The sequence below is a fragment of the Scyliorhinus torazame genome, chromosome 12, assembly GCF_047496885.1.
Source record: "Scyliorhinus torazame isolate Kashiwa2021f chromosome 12, sScyTor2.1, whole genome shotgun sequence".
In the NCBI taxonomy this organism is placed as follows: domain Eukaryota; kingdom Metazoa; phylum Chordata; class Chondrichthyes; order Carcharhiniformes; family Scyliorhinidae; genus Scyliorhinus; species Scyliorhinus torazame.
This window is the reverse complement of record NC_092718.1, coordinates 210534858-210553768: the sequence shown is the minus strand read 5'-3', so window position 1 is coordinate 210553768 and position 18911 is coordinate 210534858. Positions and strand designations below refer to the sequence as shown.

General features: G+C 48.5%; 1 protein-coding gene across 4 annotated transcripts in view; it reads left to right on the top strand.

The window, feature by feature from the left end:
- LOC140386943 (multidrug and toxin extrusion protein 1-like) overlaps positions 1-18911 on the top strand; it is a 69173-nt gene that overhangs the window by 9408 nt on the left and 40854 nt on the right. For all 4 annotated transcript variants that reach the window (XM_072469858.1, XM_072469859.1, XM_072469856.1 and 1 more), the window contains 3 exons: positions 568-636; positions 12240-12388; positions 15401-15443. In XM_072469858.1, the coding sequence (XP_072325959.1) occupies positions 568-636; positions 12240-12388; positions 15401-15443 (261 nt within the window). The remainder of the gene's footprint in view (positions 1-567; positions 637-12239; positions 12389-15400; positions 15444-18911) is intronic.

Below are 18911 nucleotides of genomic sequence, written 5' to 3'. Positions count from 1 at the left end.
AGTTAACGAGGCAGAGATGTTTAAGATGGAAGTTCCAGAGGTGAGGATCCAGGAAGCTAAAAGCATGGCTGTCAATGGTGGGGGGGAAAGGAACTGGGGTGTGCACCACAGGCCCGAATTGGAGAATTCCAAGAGTTCCTGCAGGACTGTAAGGATGGAACATGTAATGGAGAGAGGGAATGGCAAGGATTTCAACCCTCGGAGAAGAGTTCTAAGTTTGAGACAGAAGAGGACAGAGGGCCAATGTAGGTTAATGGGCACATGGAGATGTGCGAAGAGGAGTTGGATGGAATTAGGATATGGGCAGCAGGGTTTTTATTTCCAGTTTACGGAGTTTGGAAGATTAGAGGCTGACAGGAAAGTATTGGAATTAACAGGTCTGGGAGTATCAAGAGTTGGTAGCCAATGAGAAGAAGGAGAGAAAAAGGAAAGATACAGAGCAGTAAAAATATTCACAAAGATATTTTATTAATTTACATTAAAGAATCCTCATTTTTATTATCTTGCACACCTTGACAGCATTGAGAATGATATTGCTAAGTGCTTCTTTTCCCTTATTTTGGACAGGTGTTAACTCTGTCAGCTACCTCCATATATGTCGGGTTGTCCACAGCATGTGACACACTCATATCTCAGGTAGGTGAAGCTAAGTCCAGGTTGTGTGAGGGGCAATGATCGCCTCTTAGTGGAGCAAAAACTATTCTGTTATATCAGAGAAGATGTGGAGATGCCGGCGTTGGACTGGGGTGAGCACAGTAAGAAGTCTTACAACACCAGGTTAAAGTCCAACAGGTTTGTTTCGATGTCACTAGCTTTCGGAGCGCTGCTCCTTCCTCAGGTGAATGAAGAGGTCTGTTCCAGAAACACATATATAGACAAATTCAAAGATGCCAAATAATGCTTGGAATGCGAGCATTAGCAGGTGATTAAATCTTTACAGATCCAGAGATGGGGTGACCCCAGGTTAAAGAGGTGTGAATTGCATCAAGCCAGGACAGTTGGTAGGATTTCGCAGGCCAGATGGTGGGGGATGAATGTAATGCGACATGAATCCCAGGTCCCGGTTGAGGCCGCACTCGTGTGCGGAACTTGGCTATAAGTTTCTGCTCGGCGATTCTGCGTTGTCGCACGTCCTGAAGGCCGCCTTGATCTCCTGGTAAGCGTTCTCCAAGGCGGCCTTCAGGACGCGCGACAACGCAGAATCGCCGAGCAGAAACTTATAGCCAAGTTCCGCACACGAATGCGGCCTCAACTGGGACCTGGGATTCATGTCACATTACATTCATCCCCCACCATCTGGCCTGCGAAATCCTACCAACTGTCCTGGCTTGATGCAATTCACACCTCTTTAACCTGGGGTCACCCCATCTCTGGATCTGTAAAGATTTAATCACCTGCTAATGGTCACATTCCAAGCATTGTTTGGCATCTTTGAATTTGTCTATATATGTGTTTCTGGAACATACCTCTTCATTCACCTGAGGAAGGAGCAGCGCTCCGAAAGCTAGTGATATCGAAACAAACCTGTTGGACTTTAACCTGGTGTTGTAAGACTTCTTACTGATATCAGAGAAGGACAGACTCGGGAATTTCCCAAGTGAATTTGATCCACAAAGATTACGGTAACACCAGATACAATTCCTGTTGTTCACCTTAGCTCGTGCAAGGCTATTACAATTGATCTTAACGCTCTTGAGCGATGGGTAGAAATCCAGGGATTTTGGACCAACAAGTAAGGATGTCAGAGGTGAAATTTAATTGGAAGGTGGCGTTTCACACTTTGTCCAATTACGCTTCAACATGTAAAACGGATAGGTGATTCGCCCGCCCTCGGTTTGCATTATCACACAAAATAAATTGGATCCCATTGAGTATCTTAGTCACCTTCATACACTATTCCCATTCTAAGCACGGTAATACATTTAACCTAAGTTTGGGGTACATGTACAAGGATATTTTATGGGTGATAATCTAGGACAAAGGTTCGGCACAACATCGTGGGCCGAAGGGCCTGTTCTGTGCTGTATTTTTCTATGTTCTATGTTGATTCAAAAACCCCACAAAGTTGGAATGTCTGACTACTACAATTGGTGGTGTAATTGAATGTGTCAAGCGAAATCATTGGGCATATACTTGAGTTTTTTAATGCGTTTCGTGAAGATCCCAGTGCAAGTCTTATTTGTCCAGAGTTCTGTTATCCCTGCTACAGGCGTACAAGAGTTGCCCCTGCCCCCCCCCCCCCCCCCCCCCCCCATAACCCTTGGCTCCCTCGTAGATGAAAGCTCAGCCCAGTCAGCCTTGAGTGTATTCATTACCCCAACCTCAGCTGTTCACTGTGGGGAGAGAATACCAAACACTAACTCTGCACTGCCATTCAATAAGGCCATGGCTGACCAGATTGTGGTCTCGCATTCCCACTGACCCCAATAACCATTGACTCTGTTATTAGTCAAGAAACTGTCAACCTCAGCCACAAAAATATTCAATGGCACTCCCTCCATCACTCGCTGGAAAAGAGAATTCCAAACACTGTTCACCCTCAGAGAAAAGAATTCTTCCCATCGCTGTCTTAAACAGGAGACACATTTTATAAAAGACTGTGGACGGGATTCTGCATTTCTGAGACTAAGTGTTGACGCCAACGCAGAATTGGTGGACTTTCATGACAGCAAAACTAGTGCTGCACTTGGACCAATTCCGCTACAATTAAGGGGCTAGCACAATCCCGCATGGAACACAATCGATTCCAATGAAAAACGGTACGTGATTCGTCGGGTCCGTAATTGACACTCGGGAGGCTGACAAGCTGCAGCCGCACATCTGAATTACACTCCCCACACACACACTCCTCCCGGCCAACAAGCTGGCACTGGTGGTGCTGGGGCACGGCCATACAGCTGATGGGTCAGCTGGGGCCAAAGGGTACCTAGGGGGGTGCCCCAGGGGGGGGTCACCTATGCGACCCTGGGACCAGGTTTAAAGCAGGCTGTCAGTGGCATGCGCAGCTGCATGGCTGCCTTGCCAGCTGCGGGAATGGTGTTGTGTACCCGTTCGCCCCGACCCCACAGCCCACCTCCTGGCCACCAGCCACAACTCCACTCACATGACTGTCGACGAAGTATGGCGGTGCCGGACACTGTCTCTCTCTCTCAGCAGCCACCACGCCATGTTTACGATTTTGAGCACACACGTGGACTGCGCCGTCGGGAACCAGGCTCATCAGAGGCGGAGAATCACGAGTGGGCCCACTAAACATTTATTAAACCAAAAAAGATGAAACATAATAAACTACTCCTTCATCCCAACTATACCTTTACAGGTATATACAAATTTCTAAGGATAATACAAGTTACAAAATCTATCTTATACACAAGGTCCATGCAAACTCTATCGGCGAACTGTAGTCAAACATACACACCCTGAAACCAAGTGACAGAGGCCACCCAAAACAACCTCTACGGATTTCAGAGGCTTGTCGCACTGTGCGTCAACTGGTCTCACTGGAACTCTCGGTGAGATTTTCCTGGAAATCGGCAAAACCCGATTGTGGCGGGGGGGGGGGGGGGGGGGGCGGGGAAAGCGGAGTTGAAGCCACCAACGGCAATGGTGGTTTTCTCCGCCAAATAGTCCGGGACTGAGAAAGAAAAACTTCGAGAATCAGTCCCACAATATACCACCATGCCTCTGATCCGCCCTGCCCGCCAGTAACCCAGCAACCAAACCAGTTAACCCTGGAAACACCCGCTGGCACTCCCCTTCCCTGCAGGCACCCCCTGGAACCACCCAAGCAGTGCCAGAGGGGTACCTGTGCAATGCCAGGTACGTTGCCTGGGTAGTATCAGCTCAGGCCTGGCCATGACTCTCTGCCCCCCCCCCCCCGCCATCGCACTGCACTCACCTGAACTGCTTTGGGACGTATGTTCGCCAGATTCATGCCTTTAGAGACCTGTCGGGCTTTACGCCGAGCTGCCGTCACCCCGCTGTGGATAGATTTTTTGACGGGGGAGAGGATAATCCCAGCGTAGGACCCTGATACTTGCATGGTGATATATTCAAATAATATTGCAGACATTGAACGTCAGGAAACGCTGACATTCATTATGTCAGGCGTTTATGTCAACATAAAACTTTGCACACCTTATGGTATTTTCTGCTTCTGTTGTTGAACCCGCCCGGTGAGAAAGGAAACAGAACATTCCAGCCTCTGTCTTTCACTCGAAGATTTCCAAACCCACTCCCGAAGAACATGCCTTGGAATCTTTTCCCAAACGATGCTTTCTCGCGGATGTCTTCACCAAGAATCCAGCTCCAGGGTTTCAACCTCTCCTCCCAGTGTTCTTCTCTCCTGGATTGCCACATGCATTCAAGCTTTGGCTTCCGCACAATCTCTCAGCTACCCAGCCGTGTCAACAGAACATCATTGCTTTACACGGCCCGGTCTCGGCGGCATGGTAGCAGAGTGGTGAGCACTGTTGCCTCACAGTGTCGGGGTCTGAGTTCAATTCCTGTCTTGGGTCACTGTCTGTGCGGAGTCTGCACATTCTCCCCGTGTCTGCATGGGTTTCCTCCGGGTGCTCCGGTTTCCTCCCACAAGTCCTGAAAGACGTGCTTGTTAGGTGAATTGGACATTCTGAATTCTCCCTCTGTGTACTTGAACAGGCGGCGGAATGTGGCGACTGGGGGCTTTTCACAGTAACTTCATTGCAGTGTTAATGTGAGCCTACTTGTGACAGTAATAAAGATTATTATTCAGGAGTCACAGACCTTCAATTGTCTCCTTGGAACTCTGGCCTTGCATAACCCTACGTTTTTCTAGGTCTGCAACCCCGCAGCCCTGTCCTTTAACTCGAAGCCTCTGCTCTTCACTCTTAACTTCAATTAACAGGGCCTTTTCCAAATTCCTGTTAGACCATAAGACCATAAGACATAGGAGTGGAAGTAAGGTCATTCGGCCCATCGAGTCCACTCCACCATTCAATCATGGCTGATTTCAACTCCATTTACCCGCTCTCTCTCCATAGCCCTTAATTCCTTGAGAAATCAAGAATTTATCAACTTCTGTCTTAAAGACACTCAACGTCCTGGCCTCCACCGCCCTCAGTGGCAATGAATTCCACAGACCCACCACTCTCTGGCTGAAGACATTTTTCCTCATCTCTGTTCTAAAGTGACTCCCTTTTATTCTAAGGCTGTGCCCCCGGGTTCTAGTCTCCCCTGCTAATGGAAACAACTTCCCTACATCCACCCTATCTAAGCCATTCATTATCTTGTAAGTTTCTATTAGATCTCCCCTCAACCTCCTAAACTCCAATGAATATAATCCCAGGATCCTCAGACGTTCATCGTATGTTCGGCCTACCATTCCTGGGATCATCCGTGTGAATCTCCGCTGGACCCGCTACAGTGCCAGTATGTCCTTCCTGAAGTGTGGGGCCCAAAATTGCTCACAGTATTCTAAATGGGGCCTAACTAATGCTTTATAAAGCTTCAGAAGTACATCCCTACTTTTATATTCCAAGCCTCTTGAGATGAATGACAACATTGCATTTGCTTTCTTAATTACGGACTCAACCTGCAAGTTTACCTTTAGAGAATCCTGGACTAGGGCTCCCAAGTCCCTTTGCACTTAAGCATTATGAATTTTGTCACCGTTTAGAAAATAGTCCATGCCTCTATTCTTTTTTTCAAAGTGCAAGACCGCGCACTTGCCCACGTTGAATTTCATTAGCCATTTCTTGGACCACTCTCCTAAACTGTCTAAATCTTTCTGCAGCCTCCCCACCTCCTCCATACTACCTGCCCCTCCACCTATCTTTGTATCATCGGCAAACTTAGCCAGAATGCCCCCAGTCCCGTCATCTAGATCGTTAATATATAAAGAGAACAGCTGTGGCCCCAACACTGAACCCTGCGGGACACCACTCGTCACCGGTTGCCATTCCGAAAAAGAACCTTTTATCCCAACTCTCTGCCTTCTGCCTGACAGCCAATCGTCAATCCATGTTAGTACCTTGCCTCGAATACCGTGGGCCCTTATTTTACTCAGCAGTCTCCCGTGAGGCACCTTATCAAAGGCCTTTTGGAAGTCAAGATAGATAACATCCATTGGCTCTCCTTGGTCTAACCTATTTGTTATCTCTTCAAAGAACTCTAACAGGTTTGTCAGGCATGACCTCCCCTTACTAAATCCATGCTGACTTGTCCTAATCTGACCCTGCACTTCCAAGAATTTAGAAATCTCATCCTTAACAATGGATTCTAGAATCTTGCCAACAACCGAGGTTAGGCTAATTGGCCTATAATTTTCCATCTTTTTCCTTGTTCCCTTCTTGAACAGGGGGGTTACAACAGCGATTTTCCAATCCTCTGGGACTTTCCCTGACTCCAGTGACTTTTGAAAGGTCATAACTAATGCCTCCACTATTTCTTCAGCTAGCTCCTTTAGAACTCTAGGATGTAGTCCATCTGGGCCTGGAGATTTATCAATTTTTAGACCTCTTAGTTTCTCTAGCACTTTCTCCTTTGTGATGGCTACCATATTCAACTCTGCCCCTGACTCTCCGGAATTGTTGGGATATTACTCATGTCTTCTACTGTGAAGACTGACGCAAAGTACTTATTTAGTTCCTCAGCTATTTCCTTGTCTCCTATCACAAAATTACCAGCGTCATTTTGGAGCGGCCCAATGTCAACTTTTGCCTCCCGTTTGTTTTTAATGTATTTAAAGAAACTTTTACTATCATTCCTAATGTTACTGGCTAGCCTACCTTCATATTTGATCCTCTCTTTCCTTATTTCTCTCTTTGTTATCCTCTGTTTGTTTTTGTAGCCTTCCCAATCTTCTGACTTCCCACTACTCTTTGCCACATTATAGGCTTTCTCTTTTGCTTTGATGCATTCCCTAACTTCCTTTGTCAGCCATGGCTGCCTAATCCCCCCTCTGATAACCTTTCTTTTCTTTGGGATGAACCTCTGTACTGTGTCCTCAATTACTCCCAGAAACTCCTGCCATTGCTTTTCTTTCCTTTTGACTAGAAAGTCTTCTTGAGACTTCCGCTGTTTCTTGAGAACTACTCCCAGGAGTCTGACAACACTTGGTAACTCCCTTGAGAGCCAGAACTGACTCGACATTCATTATTACTTGCACTCGAGAGCAACTCATCTAACATTCTGAGACTTACTTTCCCCAGCAATCTGCTAGCATGTCCCGCTAGAGAGAGAGAGACTGCAACTGCTCCCTTCACCTGAGAGCATTATCCCCAACTGAACTGAAACTGCCTCTGTGGGCCCCTGGTTTCTTGGCGACAGCATAGTTTCCCCCCACTTATGATGTAAAACCTCATCAAATGGCAGGCATCTCTGAAAGTGAAACTAAAACTGAAGCCTCCCTAACACACAACTGTAGAAAACTTACATTTAAAGCTGTAATTCACGCCCAACCCACGGATACACAAATAGAGGTTAGATTATCAGGTATAGGAGCAGAATTAGGCCACTCGTCCCATCGAGTCTGCTCCGCCATTCAATCATGGCTGATATTTTCTCACCCCCATTCTCCTGCCTTCTCCCCATAGCCCCCGATCCCCTTATTAATCAAGAACCTATCTATCTATCTCTGTCTTAAAGACATTCAGTGACTTGGCCTCCACAACCTTCTGCAGCAAAGAGTTCCACAGATTCACCACCCTCTGGCTGAAGAAATTCCTCCTCATCTCTGTTTTAAAGGATGGTCCCTCTAGTCTGAGACTGTGTCCTCTGGTTCTAGTTTTTCCGACCAGTGGAAACATCCTTGCCACATCCAGTCTATCCAGGCCTCGCAGTATCCTGTAAATTTCCCCCCTCATCCTTCTAAATTCCAATAAGTACAGGCCCAGAGTCCTCAACTGCTCTTCTTTAAAAATATCTTTATTCCAGGGATCATTCCTGTGAACCTCCTCTGGACCCCTCAGAAACGGAGCCCAAAACTGCTCACAATACTCCAAATGGGGTCTGACCAGAGTCTTATGCAGCCTCAGAAGTACATCCCTGCTCTTGTATTCTAGTCCTCTCGACAAGAATGCTAACAGTGCATTTGCCTTCCTAACTGCCAACTGAACCTGCAAGTTAACCTTCAGAGAATTTTGAACTAGGACTCCTAAGTCTCTTTGTGCTTCTGATTTCCAAAGCCTTTTCCTATTTAGAAAATAGTCTATGTTTCCATTCTTCCTATCAAAGTGCATAACCTCACACATTGTATTCCATCTGCCACTTCTTTGCCCACTCTCCTAGCCTGTCCAAGTCTTTCTGTAACCTCTCTGCTTCCTCGGTACTACCTGTCCCTCTGCATATCTTTGTTATCATCTGCAAACATAGCAACAGTTCCTTCTCCCAGATGGTTAATGTACATTGTGAAATGTTGTGGTCCCAACAATGACCCTTGAAGCACACCACTAGTCACCGGCTGCCATCCTGAAAAAGACCCCTTTATCCCCACTCTCTGCCTTCTGCCAGTCAGCCAATGCTCTATCCATGCCAGGATCTTACCCTTAACACCATGGGCTCTTAACTTATTTAACAGCCTCCTACACGGCACCTTGTCAAAGGCCTTCTGGAAATCTAAATACATCACATCCACTGGTTCTCCTTTGTCTAGTCTCCTTGATATCTCCTCCAAGAATTCTAACAGATTTGATGAATTACCTAAAACTGTGGGCGGAACTTTGCCATTTTTTGACTAAGGGGGGTGTTTGCATCCCTCGTTTTCGGCAGGAGGGAGTGGCAGAATCAAGGATGAGTGACAGAACAGCTTTCACATCAGTGGGATTCCCCCCCCCCCCCCCCCCCGACACCAATGATGTAACTTTATCCATTCCTGCCATCCTCTGCTCATCATTTCTCTTACTGCTACCTTTTTTTTCTCTAAGTAATTTGACACATCTTCTCAAACTTTATCGCTCGATATTTAGTTTAAAGCCCTCTGTACTGCCCTAGTAATGTGACTCGCTTTAACATTGGTCCCAGCATGGTCCATTTGAAGCCTGTTCCAACAGTACAGCTTTCATGTTCCACAGAACTGGTACCACTGCCCAGTGGCGGGCCTACATTTTTGGGGCCCTGAAGCTTGAACTGTTATGGGGGCCCCTTCGCAACCAGCAACGAGTTGGGTAACCACTGTTGTCTTCTTCAATGGGGTTGTTCCACGGCAGATCACCACAAATTTTTTAAAAATGTAACCACTGCATCTCAGATTTCGATTAAAATTGCTGTACTGGATTATCTCACATGTCAAAGTCACTGGTGTGAATACAAATTTCCTGTGCCTTATAGTTTTCGAGTTATGGGGGGATGAAAATTAGGGAAATGTTATATACATGCATGATGCATCATAGAATGATGAAATAAAACATAGAAAAGATCACAGTCAATATATTTTTTTATTTTAGATACCTATGAGAATACATACTACATGAAGCACATTTTACAAAATACACTTTTTTCTGTTTGTTCTAGCAACATATTCACGTACAGTTTTGTCATATGAGAGCTTCCTTGCAATTTCCTTTTCTAGAGACCAAGTGTTCGCGCCGTCGTGAACACCGTCGGGTTTCACGATGGCGCGAACAGGGCCCGGGCACGGCCTATTCTGGCCCCCACAGGGGGCCAGCACGGCGCTGGAGTGGTTCACACCACTCCAGTATCCTTATGCGGTGCCAAATGGGCGCCACGCCAACCCGCGCATGTGCAGTTAGGTCAGCCCAATCCTGCACATGCGCAGTTGGGCCGCGCCATCCTGCGCATGCGTGGGGAACGTCTTATGCACGCCGGCCCCTCACCAACATGGAGCCGGTGTTCTGGGGCCGCGCACGGAAGGGGATAGGCCCGGGGGGGGAGAGGCCGGCCCGCCGATTAGTGGGCCCCGATCGCGGGCCAGACCCCATCAGAGGCCATCCCGGTGAAGGAGCCCCCCTCCCACAGGCCGCCCCCCCCCCCAGCATTCCCGTAGACGCCGGCAGAAACCAAGGGTAGACGGCGCCGGCGGGAACCTGTCGTGTCGTAGCGGCCGCTCGACCCATCCGGGCCGGAGAATCGACGCTCGCCGTTTGCGGCAATTCTCCGAGTGGCCAGGCGCGAATCGCGTGGCGCTGGTTTCGGGGGGTGGAAGAATCACGTGTGGGGGTCGGGGCGGCATGGCGCGATTCGCGCGGCGCCCCGATGATTCTTCCCCCCCCTCCCGGCATGGGGGGGGGGGGAGAATCGCGCCCATTATGCATAAAGAATTGAAGCGCTCTTCAGTCATGGTAGACCGAAATTTGTTCTTTATAAAGGATAGCTTTGAAAAATTCCTTTCTGCTTCACAGCTCGTGATAGGCATTGTCAAGTACAGCTTAAGCGCAGTAGTAATATTGGGGAACACTTCAATTAGGTGTTGCTCACAAATAAGCTGAAGAACTTCTGCGCATTGCATTTTAGATGGCATGTTTTCTTCTGTGTACTGGGATTTCCTAAGGTGCAAATATTCTTTGAACTGACAACACCCGTTTACTAATTTGCGGTCAATATCATCTTTGTAATACGATATTATAAGTTTAATACTGTCCTCATCAATTTCAGAATTGTTCACCAATTCTGAGAGGAACTTGAATCTTTTTGCAATCTGCTCATATGGGTCAATCCTCTTGCGTAACTGGGTTATCAAGCAGTCATAGAGTTGATATAGAACTTCTATCCTAAATTTGTCAGCTCCTCTCAAAGAAGCAATACCACTTGTTCCATCTGAAAATTTCCTTGTAACAATGCGTTTGGAAGCATCAGAATAACTTGCGGTGATATCTTCACACAAACCTTTTGTTTCTGATTCATAGTGTGCAATCCTATGGGCTGAATTTTCTCTGAGTTCTTTAACAAACAAAAATAAAGATGATAGCAGAAGATAGCCTTCAAATACATCAAAACCAGGGGTTTGGAGTTTCTTACTTGTTTTGTTGAAACGTTCAAATGTTGGAATTTTTAAGCAATGTGGACTAAAGTCGCTTCTGGGGCCCCTCCGGGATTAGGGGCCCTGAAGCTTAAGCTTCATTAGTTTCATAGTAGATCCGCCCCTGCCGCTGCCTCACAAATCAAAACCCATTTGAAACCATTCCAATCTTTGAGCCACGTATTTAACTCTCTAATCTTAGTTATCCTAAATCAAATTGCTTTTGGCTCAGGGAGTCATTCAAAGATTATTGGGCAGGATTCTCCGTCGGCCAACGCCGAAAACGGGAAAGGCGATTGGGTGGAAAATCCGTCGTGAGGCCAGAATGGTAGCTGGCGCCGGGCGCCCGCCAGAATGCCATGCTCACGTGCCTCGGCAACGGCGTCAATGCGTTCTACTCCACGCGTACAGTAAATGCCATTGGCATATCATTCGTGAGCCTGATCCGGTATTCTCTGGGGGTCTCCGCGATCCTCTGCCTCCGCCAGGAGGGTTTGCCGACGGTGAGGTTCATTTGCGGTTTCAAAAACCAGGAAACAGGCGTCGTGGCTGCTGAGTGGGAGAGGGAGGAGGGCACGGAAAGTGTTCATCGCCATAGTGTGCTGGCAGTTGTGCCGCTGGCCGGGGGCTTCTGCTAGGGCTGGATGGGGTAGCGGGGTGGGGGGGGGGTGGTGGGGGGGTGCTGCAGGATGTGGGGCGTGGGGTCAGGGTGGATGGCACGGAACACCATTGCCGCAGGCTGCGCGCTGCCATGGGCTATATGGATGTCCCCCAGGCCACCCCCTTTGGTACCCTCTGGCCCGAGCTGATCCATCAACAGGATGGGTGCGCTCCAGCGCCACCAGTGCCACCTTGTTGGCTGGGATGGGTGTGTGTGGGGAGTGGAGTGCTGATATGTGGCTCGTCAGCCTCTCGAATGCCAATCCCGACCCTGGTGAATCCGACAGCGTTTTTCATTGGAATCGAGCATGTTCTATGTGGCTCCGGTGCTAGCCCCTCAACTAAATCGTTCTGGGAGGCAGCGCCAATTTTGCTTTCGTAGAAGTCCACCGATTCTATCCCGGCGTCAGCACTCGTGTCTGAAACGGAGAAGAGCGCCCATTATCTTTGAGGTTCTTCTTTTCAATGTAGACCCATAGCTGCTCAGAATCCCTCGGTCAAACCACTTTCCCTCATTCTACCTATGTCGTTGATACCTACCCTCGCCGACTGAAAGTTCCTCTCTGTAAAATTCTGGCCATGGTGTTCAGCAGAATTCACTTGAATTTCAATTCCCATTTTTCAGACATTTGGCAGCAAGAACTTGAAGCGAATCGGAGTGATCCTCCAAAGAGGGATCCTCATTCTCAGCATAACCTGCTTTCCCTGCTGGGCGCTCTTCATCAACATCGAGCACATTTTATTAGCTTGCAAACAATCTCCTGCAGTGGCCAAGTGAGTATCTTGTTTATTTTTCTTATTACGGAAGAGATTAAAATAACGAGATTTGAGTGAAAGATTTGACCCAATGGCAGAGTGTGTTAGTGTTGGGTCAAGGAATATTAGGAAGGAGATGCCAATTTGCATATTTACAGACAGTGAGGGGCTAATCTCAGTGGCAAGCAGAGATCAGTTGGTCCTTTCAATAGGGAGAGAGCCAAAGGGAGTGAACCATCTTACAGGGGACACCACCTGGCGTGATGGGCGTGAAAATGAACTTACAAATTCAAAATGATGCCATCAAGAAGCCCAGTTGTAGGTTTCAGAAAGTGGATTTCAGACCTTGGGACAGGGGGGATTCCAGGAGGGTTCCTGTGTCATCCCAACCTCTCCGCAGACTCTGCCAGGGTCACTGTGTGACAGGGTGGAGTTCATGAACTAGGTCAACTTACTGTTCTGTCTCCCAGAATCCTTTGCAGCCTGACTGAAAATGGAGAAATTGCGACGGAGTGATCCTGTGATTCAATACAAAGTTTAGACAAGCTCCTGATCAGCTGCTTGTTGGCTATTTAGAAAATAAATCAAATCATAGGGTTAGGGACAGTACAGCACAAAAAGAGGGCAATCTTATCCCTCCTCTCTGACCATTCCCCAAAAGGCTGGTATTTTCCTTTCCTACTCAATCGTTTACTCAAATTCCTCTTGACCTTCGCTGCTCCAAGGATCAAAACTCCAGTTCCCCAATCTATCCACTGAAGTGTAGTTCCATGTTCTGAAAACCATTCTAATAGATTGTATTGTGTATTGTATTATTCGTTCATGGGGTGTGGGTGTTATGACCAAGGCCCACATTTATTGCCCATCCCTAAGTTCCCTTGAGATGCTGGTGCTGAGACACGGTGTTGAACTGTTGCCCTCCTGTGTGACACTGGTACGTCAACAGTTCTGTTAGATCGTGGGTTCCAGGATTTTGACCCAGTGACAGTGAAATAAATATATTTCCAGGTCAGGGCGGTGTGTGACTTGGCGGGCAACTTGGAGTAAATTATATTACCAGGTACTTTCTTCTAGAAGTGGTTAGTGAGATAGTTGATGCATTGGTTTTAATTTTCGGAAGCTCAATAGATTTGGGAAAGGTCCCAACAGGTTGGAAGCTAGCAAATGTAACTCTGTTATTCCAAAAGGACGGGGACAGAAAGCAGGTAACTGCAGGCCAGTTAGCTTAACGTATGTCACAGGGAAAATGTTAGAAGCCATTATTAAGGAATCTAGCAGGACTTTAAACTTTGGATAACTTTAAGTTAATGAGGCATGGTCAATGTGGTTTTGTGAAAGGGAAGTCATGGTTAACCAACTTATTGGCGTTCTTTGAGGAAGTAGCAATCGCTGTCTCCGACCCGGCGGGGGGGTCGGAGAATCCTGCCCCATATTTGGACTACTGTGCACTGTATTGGTCATCTTGAGCGAAATTCTCCATCCCGCCCCGCCACATTTCTGCCCCGACCCGCTGGCGGGATTCTCCGTTACACCGGCCGGTCAATGGGGTTTCCCATTGTGGGGTAGTCCCACGCTGTCGGGAAACCCCCGGGCGCCGGCAAAACGGAGACTCCCGCCGGCGGAGAATGACGCCCCTGATTTGAGACAGGGGGCGAGATTCTCCGTCCCCCCGCCGGGTCGGAGAATCGCCGGGGGCTGGCGTGAATCCCGCCCCTGCTGGTTGCCGTAGTCTCCACCACCGGATATTCAGCGGGGGCGGGTATCGCGCCGCGCCGGTTGGCGGGCCCCCCCCCGCTCGATTCTCCGGTCCGGATGGGCCGAAGTCCCGCCGCTAAAATGCCTGTCCCGCCGGCGTAAATTAAACCAGCTACCTTACCGGCGGGACGAGGCGGCGTGGGCGGGCTCCGGGGCCCTGGGGGGGGCGCGGGCTGATCTGGCCCCGGGGGGGTGCCCCCACGGTGGCCTGGCCCGTGATTGGAGCCCACCGATCCGCGGGCGGGCCTGTGCCGTGGGGGCACACTTTCCCTTCCGCCTCCGCCACGGTCTCCACCATGGCGGAGGTGGAAGAGACTCCCTCCACTGCGCATGCGCGGGAATGCCGTCAGCGGCCGCTGATGCTCCTGCGCATGCGCCGCCCGGAGATGTCATTTCCGCGCCAGCTGGCGGGGCACCAAAGGCCTTTTCCGCCAGCTGGCGGGGTGGAAATTCGTCCGGCGCCGACCTAGCCCCTTAATGTTGGGGCTCGGCCCCCAAAGATGCAGAGCATTCCGCACCTTTGGGGCGGCGCGATGCCCGTCTGATTTGTGCCGTTTTGGGTGCCAGTCGGCGGACATCGCGCCGTTTCTGGAGAATTTCGCCCAGGATCTAAATGCGTTGGAAGCAGCTCAGAGAAGGTTTACCAGACTAATACCAGGAATGGGTGGGCTGTCTTATGAGGAAAGGTTGGACAAACTAAGCTTGTATCCGCTGGAGTAAGAGGTGACTTGATTGAAACGTATAAGATCCTGAGGGTCATTGACAGGGTGGATGTGGAGAAAATGTTTCCTCTTGTGGGAGAATCTAGAACTAGGGGTCACTGCCTAAAAATAAGTGGTTGCCCATTTAAAACGGAGGGAAGGAGGATTTATTTCTCTCAGAAGTTTGTGTGTCTCTGAAACTCTCTTTCTGAAAGGTGGTGGAAGCAGAGACTTTCAATATTTTTAAGACAGAGGTGGATAGATTCTTGGCAAGCAGGAGGGTGATAGGTTGTCGGGGGAGGGAGGGTGCAGATTTAAGATTGCTATCAAATCAGCCATGATCGCAGTAAATGACGAAGCTGGTTCGAGGGACTGAATGACCTGCTCCTGCTCCAAGTTCATTTTTTCCCTCGTGTCCCACGTTTAGAAGATGTGCTGGGAGACACCTGGAGTCGTTGAAATGCATGTTGTAACTGGCGCACATTGCTATCTCAGTTTGGGTTTACCTTTAGTTCCAAGTGGTGGTGCGCCATGGTTTCCCTGCTGTTACCAGCTTCTCCTACTTCTCTTGCAGGTTAACACAACTCTACATGAAGATATATATTCCTGGTCTGCCTGTAAGTAAATTATTCCAGGTCGCGCGTGTCCCAACCAGACAGGCTCCCATGTGCATGACATAAGTCGTCATGAGCAATGTAGTTTTATGTGCAAGGTTTATGTTGCTCTAGATAGTTTCTGATTAATATGGCTGCGAGATAAGTATCAGTTCCTCGGAAGAAGATTATTGTGCTGATTTTATAATACAAATTAAAATGTGCTCTTTTGTGGTACGTTAATTTCTGACATGAATCAATAATTGACTTTAGATTTGTAATAAAAATGAATGACTTACCAGGATGTTTTTTTCTTAATTCCTTCATGGGATGTGGGCGTCGCTGGGCCGGGTCAGCATTCATTGCCCATCCCTGAGGCCATTTAAGAGTCGACCACATTGCTGTGAGTCTGGAGTCACATGTAGGCCAGGCCAGGTGAGGATGACAGATTTCCAGGGCAGCACGGTGACGTAGTGGATAGCACTGGGACTGCGGTGCTGAGGACCCGGGTTCGAATCCCGGGCCCGGGTCACTGTCCGTGTGGAGTTTGCACATTCTCCCCGTGTCTGCGTGGGTTTCGCCCCCCCCCCCCCCACAACCCAAAGATGTGCAGGGTAGGTAAATTGGCCACGCTAAATTGCCCCTTAATTGGAAAAATATAATAATTGGGTACTCTAAATTTATAAAACAAAAAGAATGACAATTTCCTTTCCTCAAGGACATTAGTGAACCAGATTTTTTACGTCAATCGACAAAGGTTTCACAGTCATCATTAGACGCTTAATTCCAGATTTTTATTGAATTCAAATTTCGCCATCTGCCATGGCGCGATTCGAAACCAGGTCTCCAGAGCATGACCCTGGGTATCTAGATTACTAGCCCAGCGACAATCCTGCTATGCCACTATCTCCCCTTTTCCTGGGCTGGATAGTTTTAGCTGTGAAGAGAGATTGGATGGACTTTCCTTGGAGCAGAGGAGACTGAGGGGGGACATGATTAAAATTATGAGGGGCATAGATAGAGTCAACAGGAAGACACTTTTCCCCTTAGTGGAGGGATCAATGAGCAGAGGGCTTAGATTTAAGGTGAGAGCGGATATGAGGAAAAACATCTCACCCAGAGGGTGGTGGGAGTCTGGGACTCGCTGCCTGAAAGGGGGAGGGGGTGGTGGAGGCAGAGACCCTGGTAACATTTAAGACGTTTTTAGATGTGCGATCCCAAAGCAGACAAGGCTATGGGCCAAGTGCTGGAAAATGGGATTAGGTGGTGGTTTTTGACCAGCACAGGCCCGACGGGCCTTTTCTGTGCTATAGATCTCTACGACTCCATATACATTTATTACATTTAGCGAAAACAATTCATAGTTTTTTGAGAGAGCGAGCAAAAGCCGGGGGCTCAGGACCATTTGGGGTTTTCGTGGGGACTTTCTCCCCAGCTAAGAGGACAAAGTTTAAAAACCACTGACCTTTTTGGCTCCTTTACATACTGACCTAGAAAACTATTTTGAACGTATTCCATGAACTTGTCCCCTGCACTATTATTGCACATTTGGTTTGGCCTGTCCATATCAAGGATTAATTCGATCTTGATTGCAAAGTAACCATTGTTACCCAAGGAGACTGAGAGAACGAGTGGCAGACGGCCATACTGCTGATGGCCTGTGGACCGCACACGTTAGGAGTGACCCGGAGTCTGACGTATCCGGCAATGCCGGATGCGTGGACATTCGACCAGCTCTTGACACTTGTGGCAGAACACTTTAACCCAAGTTCATCGATAATCAAAGATAGGGGTTTAATACAGCAGAGAGGTCCCCTGGTGAGTCCGTCACCAAGTTTGTGTCTTGGCTGCAGAAGATAGCAGAGGTTTGTTAGTATGGAACTGCTTTGCCCGAGATGCTCTGCGATCGCTTGGTCTGCGGTATCAACAATACCCACATTGCTGTGCAAGGAAACCTCCCTTGCCTGTTGGGCCATGATTGGATACATCAGCTGCGATTGGATTGGCAGCATATCCTCCAAGTGAGCTCTGGTGGTTTGTGTACGGTATTGAGCAAATTGCCGGAGGTTTTCCAGCCTAGTTTGGATAACATCAAAAGGGCTGTGTACAAAGTCCAGGTGGACCCGGAAGCCCAGCCCCGATATTTTCGTACCCGCCCGGTTCCCAACGCTATAGCGGAGGAGGTGAGACCCGACTTCAGCGTCTTGAAAGTTTGGGCATTATTCGACCAGTGCGCTTCGCTGATTGGGCGGCGTTGGTGGTCCCCGTAACAAAGCCAGGTAAGACAGTCCGCCTCTGCGGAGACTATAAATTGACAATGAAAATGGTTCCACGATTAGACCGTTAACCTTTAACTCGCATCGAGGATTTATATGCAACATTGGCCAATGGCTGTACATTCACAACATTGAACATGCACAATGTTTATCTGCAGCTGGAGCTGGAATAACATCACCATTAAACGCACATGGGACTGGATGAGTACACTCGGCTTCTCCTTGGCGTGCACAGTCTTTCTGCGCGTCATGGAGAACATCCTGCCTGGATTTCCGCGTGTTGCGATTTACTTAGACGACATGTTAGTCACAGGGACGACAGAACATGTACATTTGCGAAACCTTGAGGCGGTGTTGAAACGGTTTTCCGATTATGGTGTCCACCTGCGCCGCACAAAACGCATGTTTCATGCGAAAGAAGTGGTATTTAGGATATTTCGGATATCAGGTGGACCAAGGTGACCTGCACCCGATTGCTGAGAAGGTACGGGCGATCAGAATGCCACCGCTCCACGAGACGCCATGGATCTTCGCTCTTTTCACAGATTAGTGAATCATTATGGGCTTTATTCCGAATTTGGCTACCAAATTTACCCCCCTCCACTTGCTGTTGAAAAAGCGCCAACCTTGGGATTGGGTTCAGGATTCGGCCTTTAGCAAGGTGGAGCGACGATTGTCTTCTTCAGGAGTATTGACTCATTTTGACTCCTCTAAACCGGTGTACGTCATGCGCAATACTTCGCCCTATGGCATTGGGGCAGTTACGTACCATAGAATGGACGACAGCAGTGACCCTCTCGTCACTTTTGTCTCCCTGACGCTGACTGCGGCCGCAAGAAAATATGCCCAGGTCGAAAAGGAGGGCCTGGAGTCGTACTTGGTGGAAAGCGATTTCACCAATACGTCAATGTTTGCCATTTTTTTATCATCACCGATCACAAGCCATTGCTCAGCATCTTCCGTGAGGACAAGGTAGTCCCCGCCATAGCGTCTGCGAGGATGGAGCGCTGGACTATGATTGTGGCCGCTTACAAATAGTCTTTCACCCACCGTCCAGTGACCCAGGTCGGCCAGCAAGGCACCAACCAGTGAAGACCCAGCATGGCTCTAACAGGGAGTGTAAATATACCGTTTGTAAATAAAACTTTGTTTTTACTTTTATCGGTTGGAACAGCCGTGTCCTAATTAAAACAATGTTCCATGTGCCTTCGGTGGT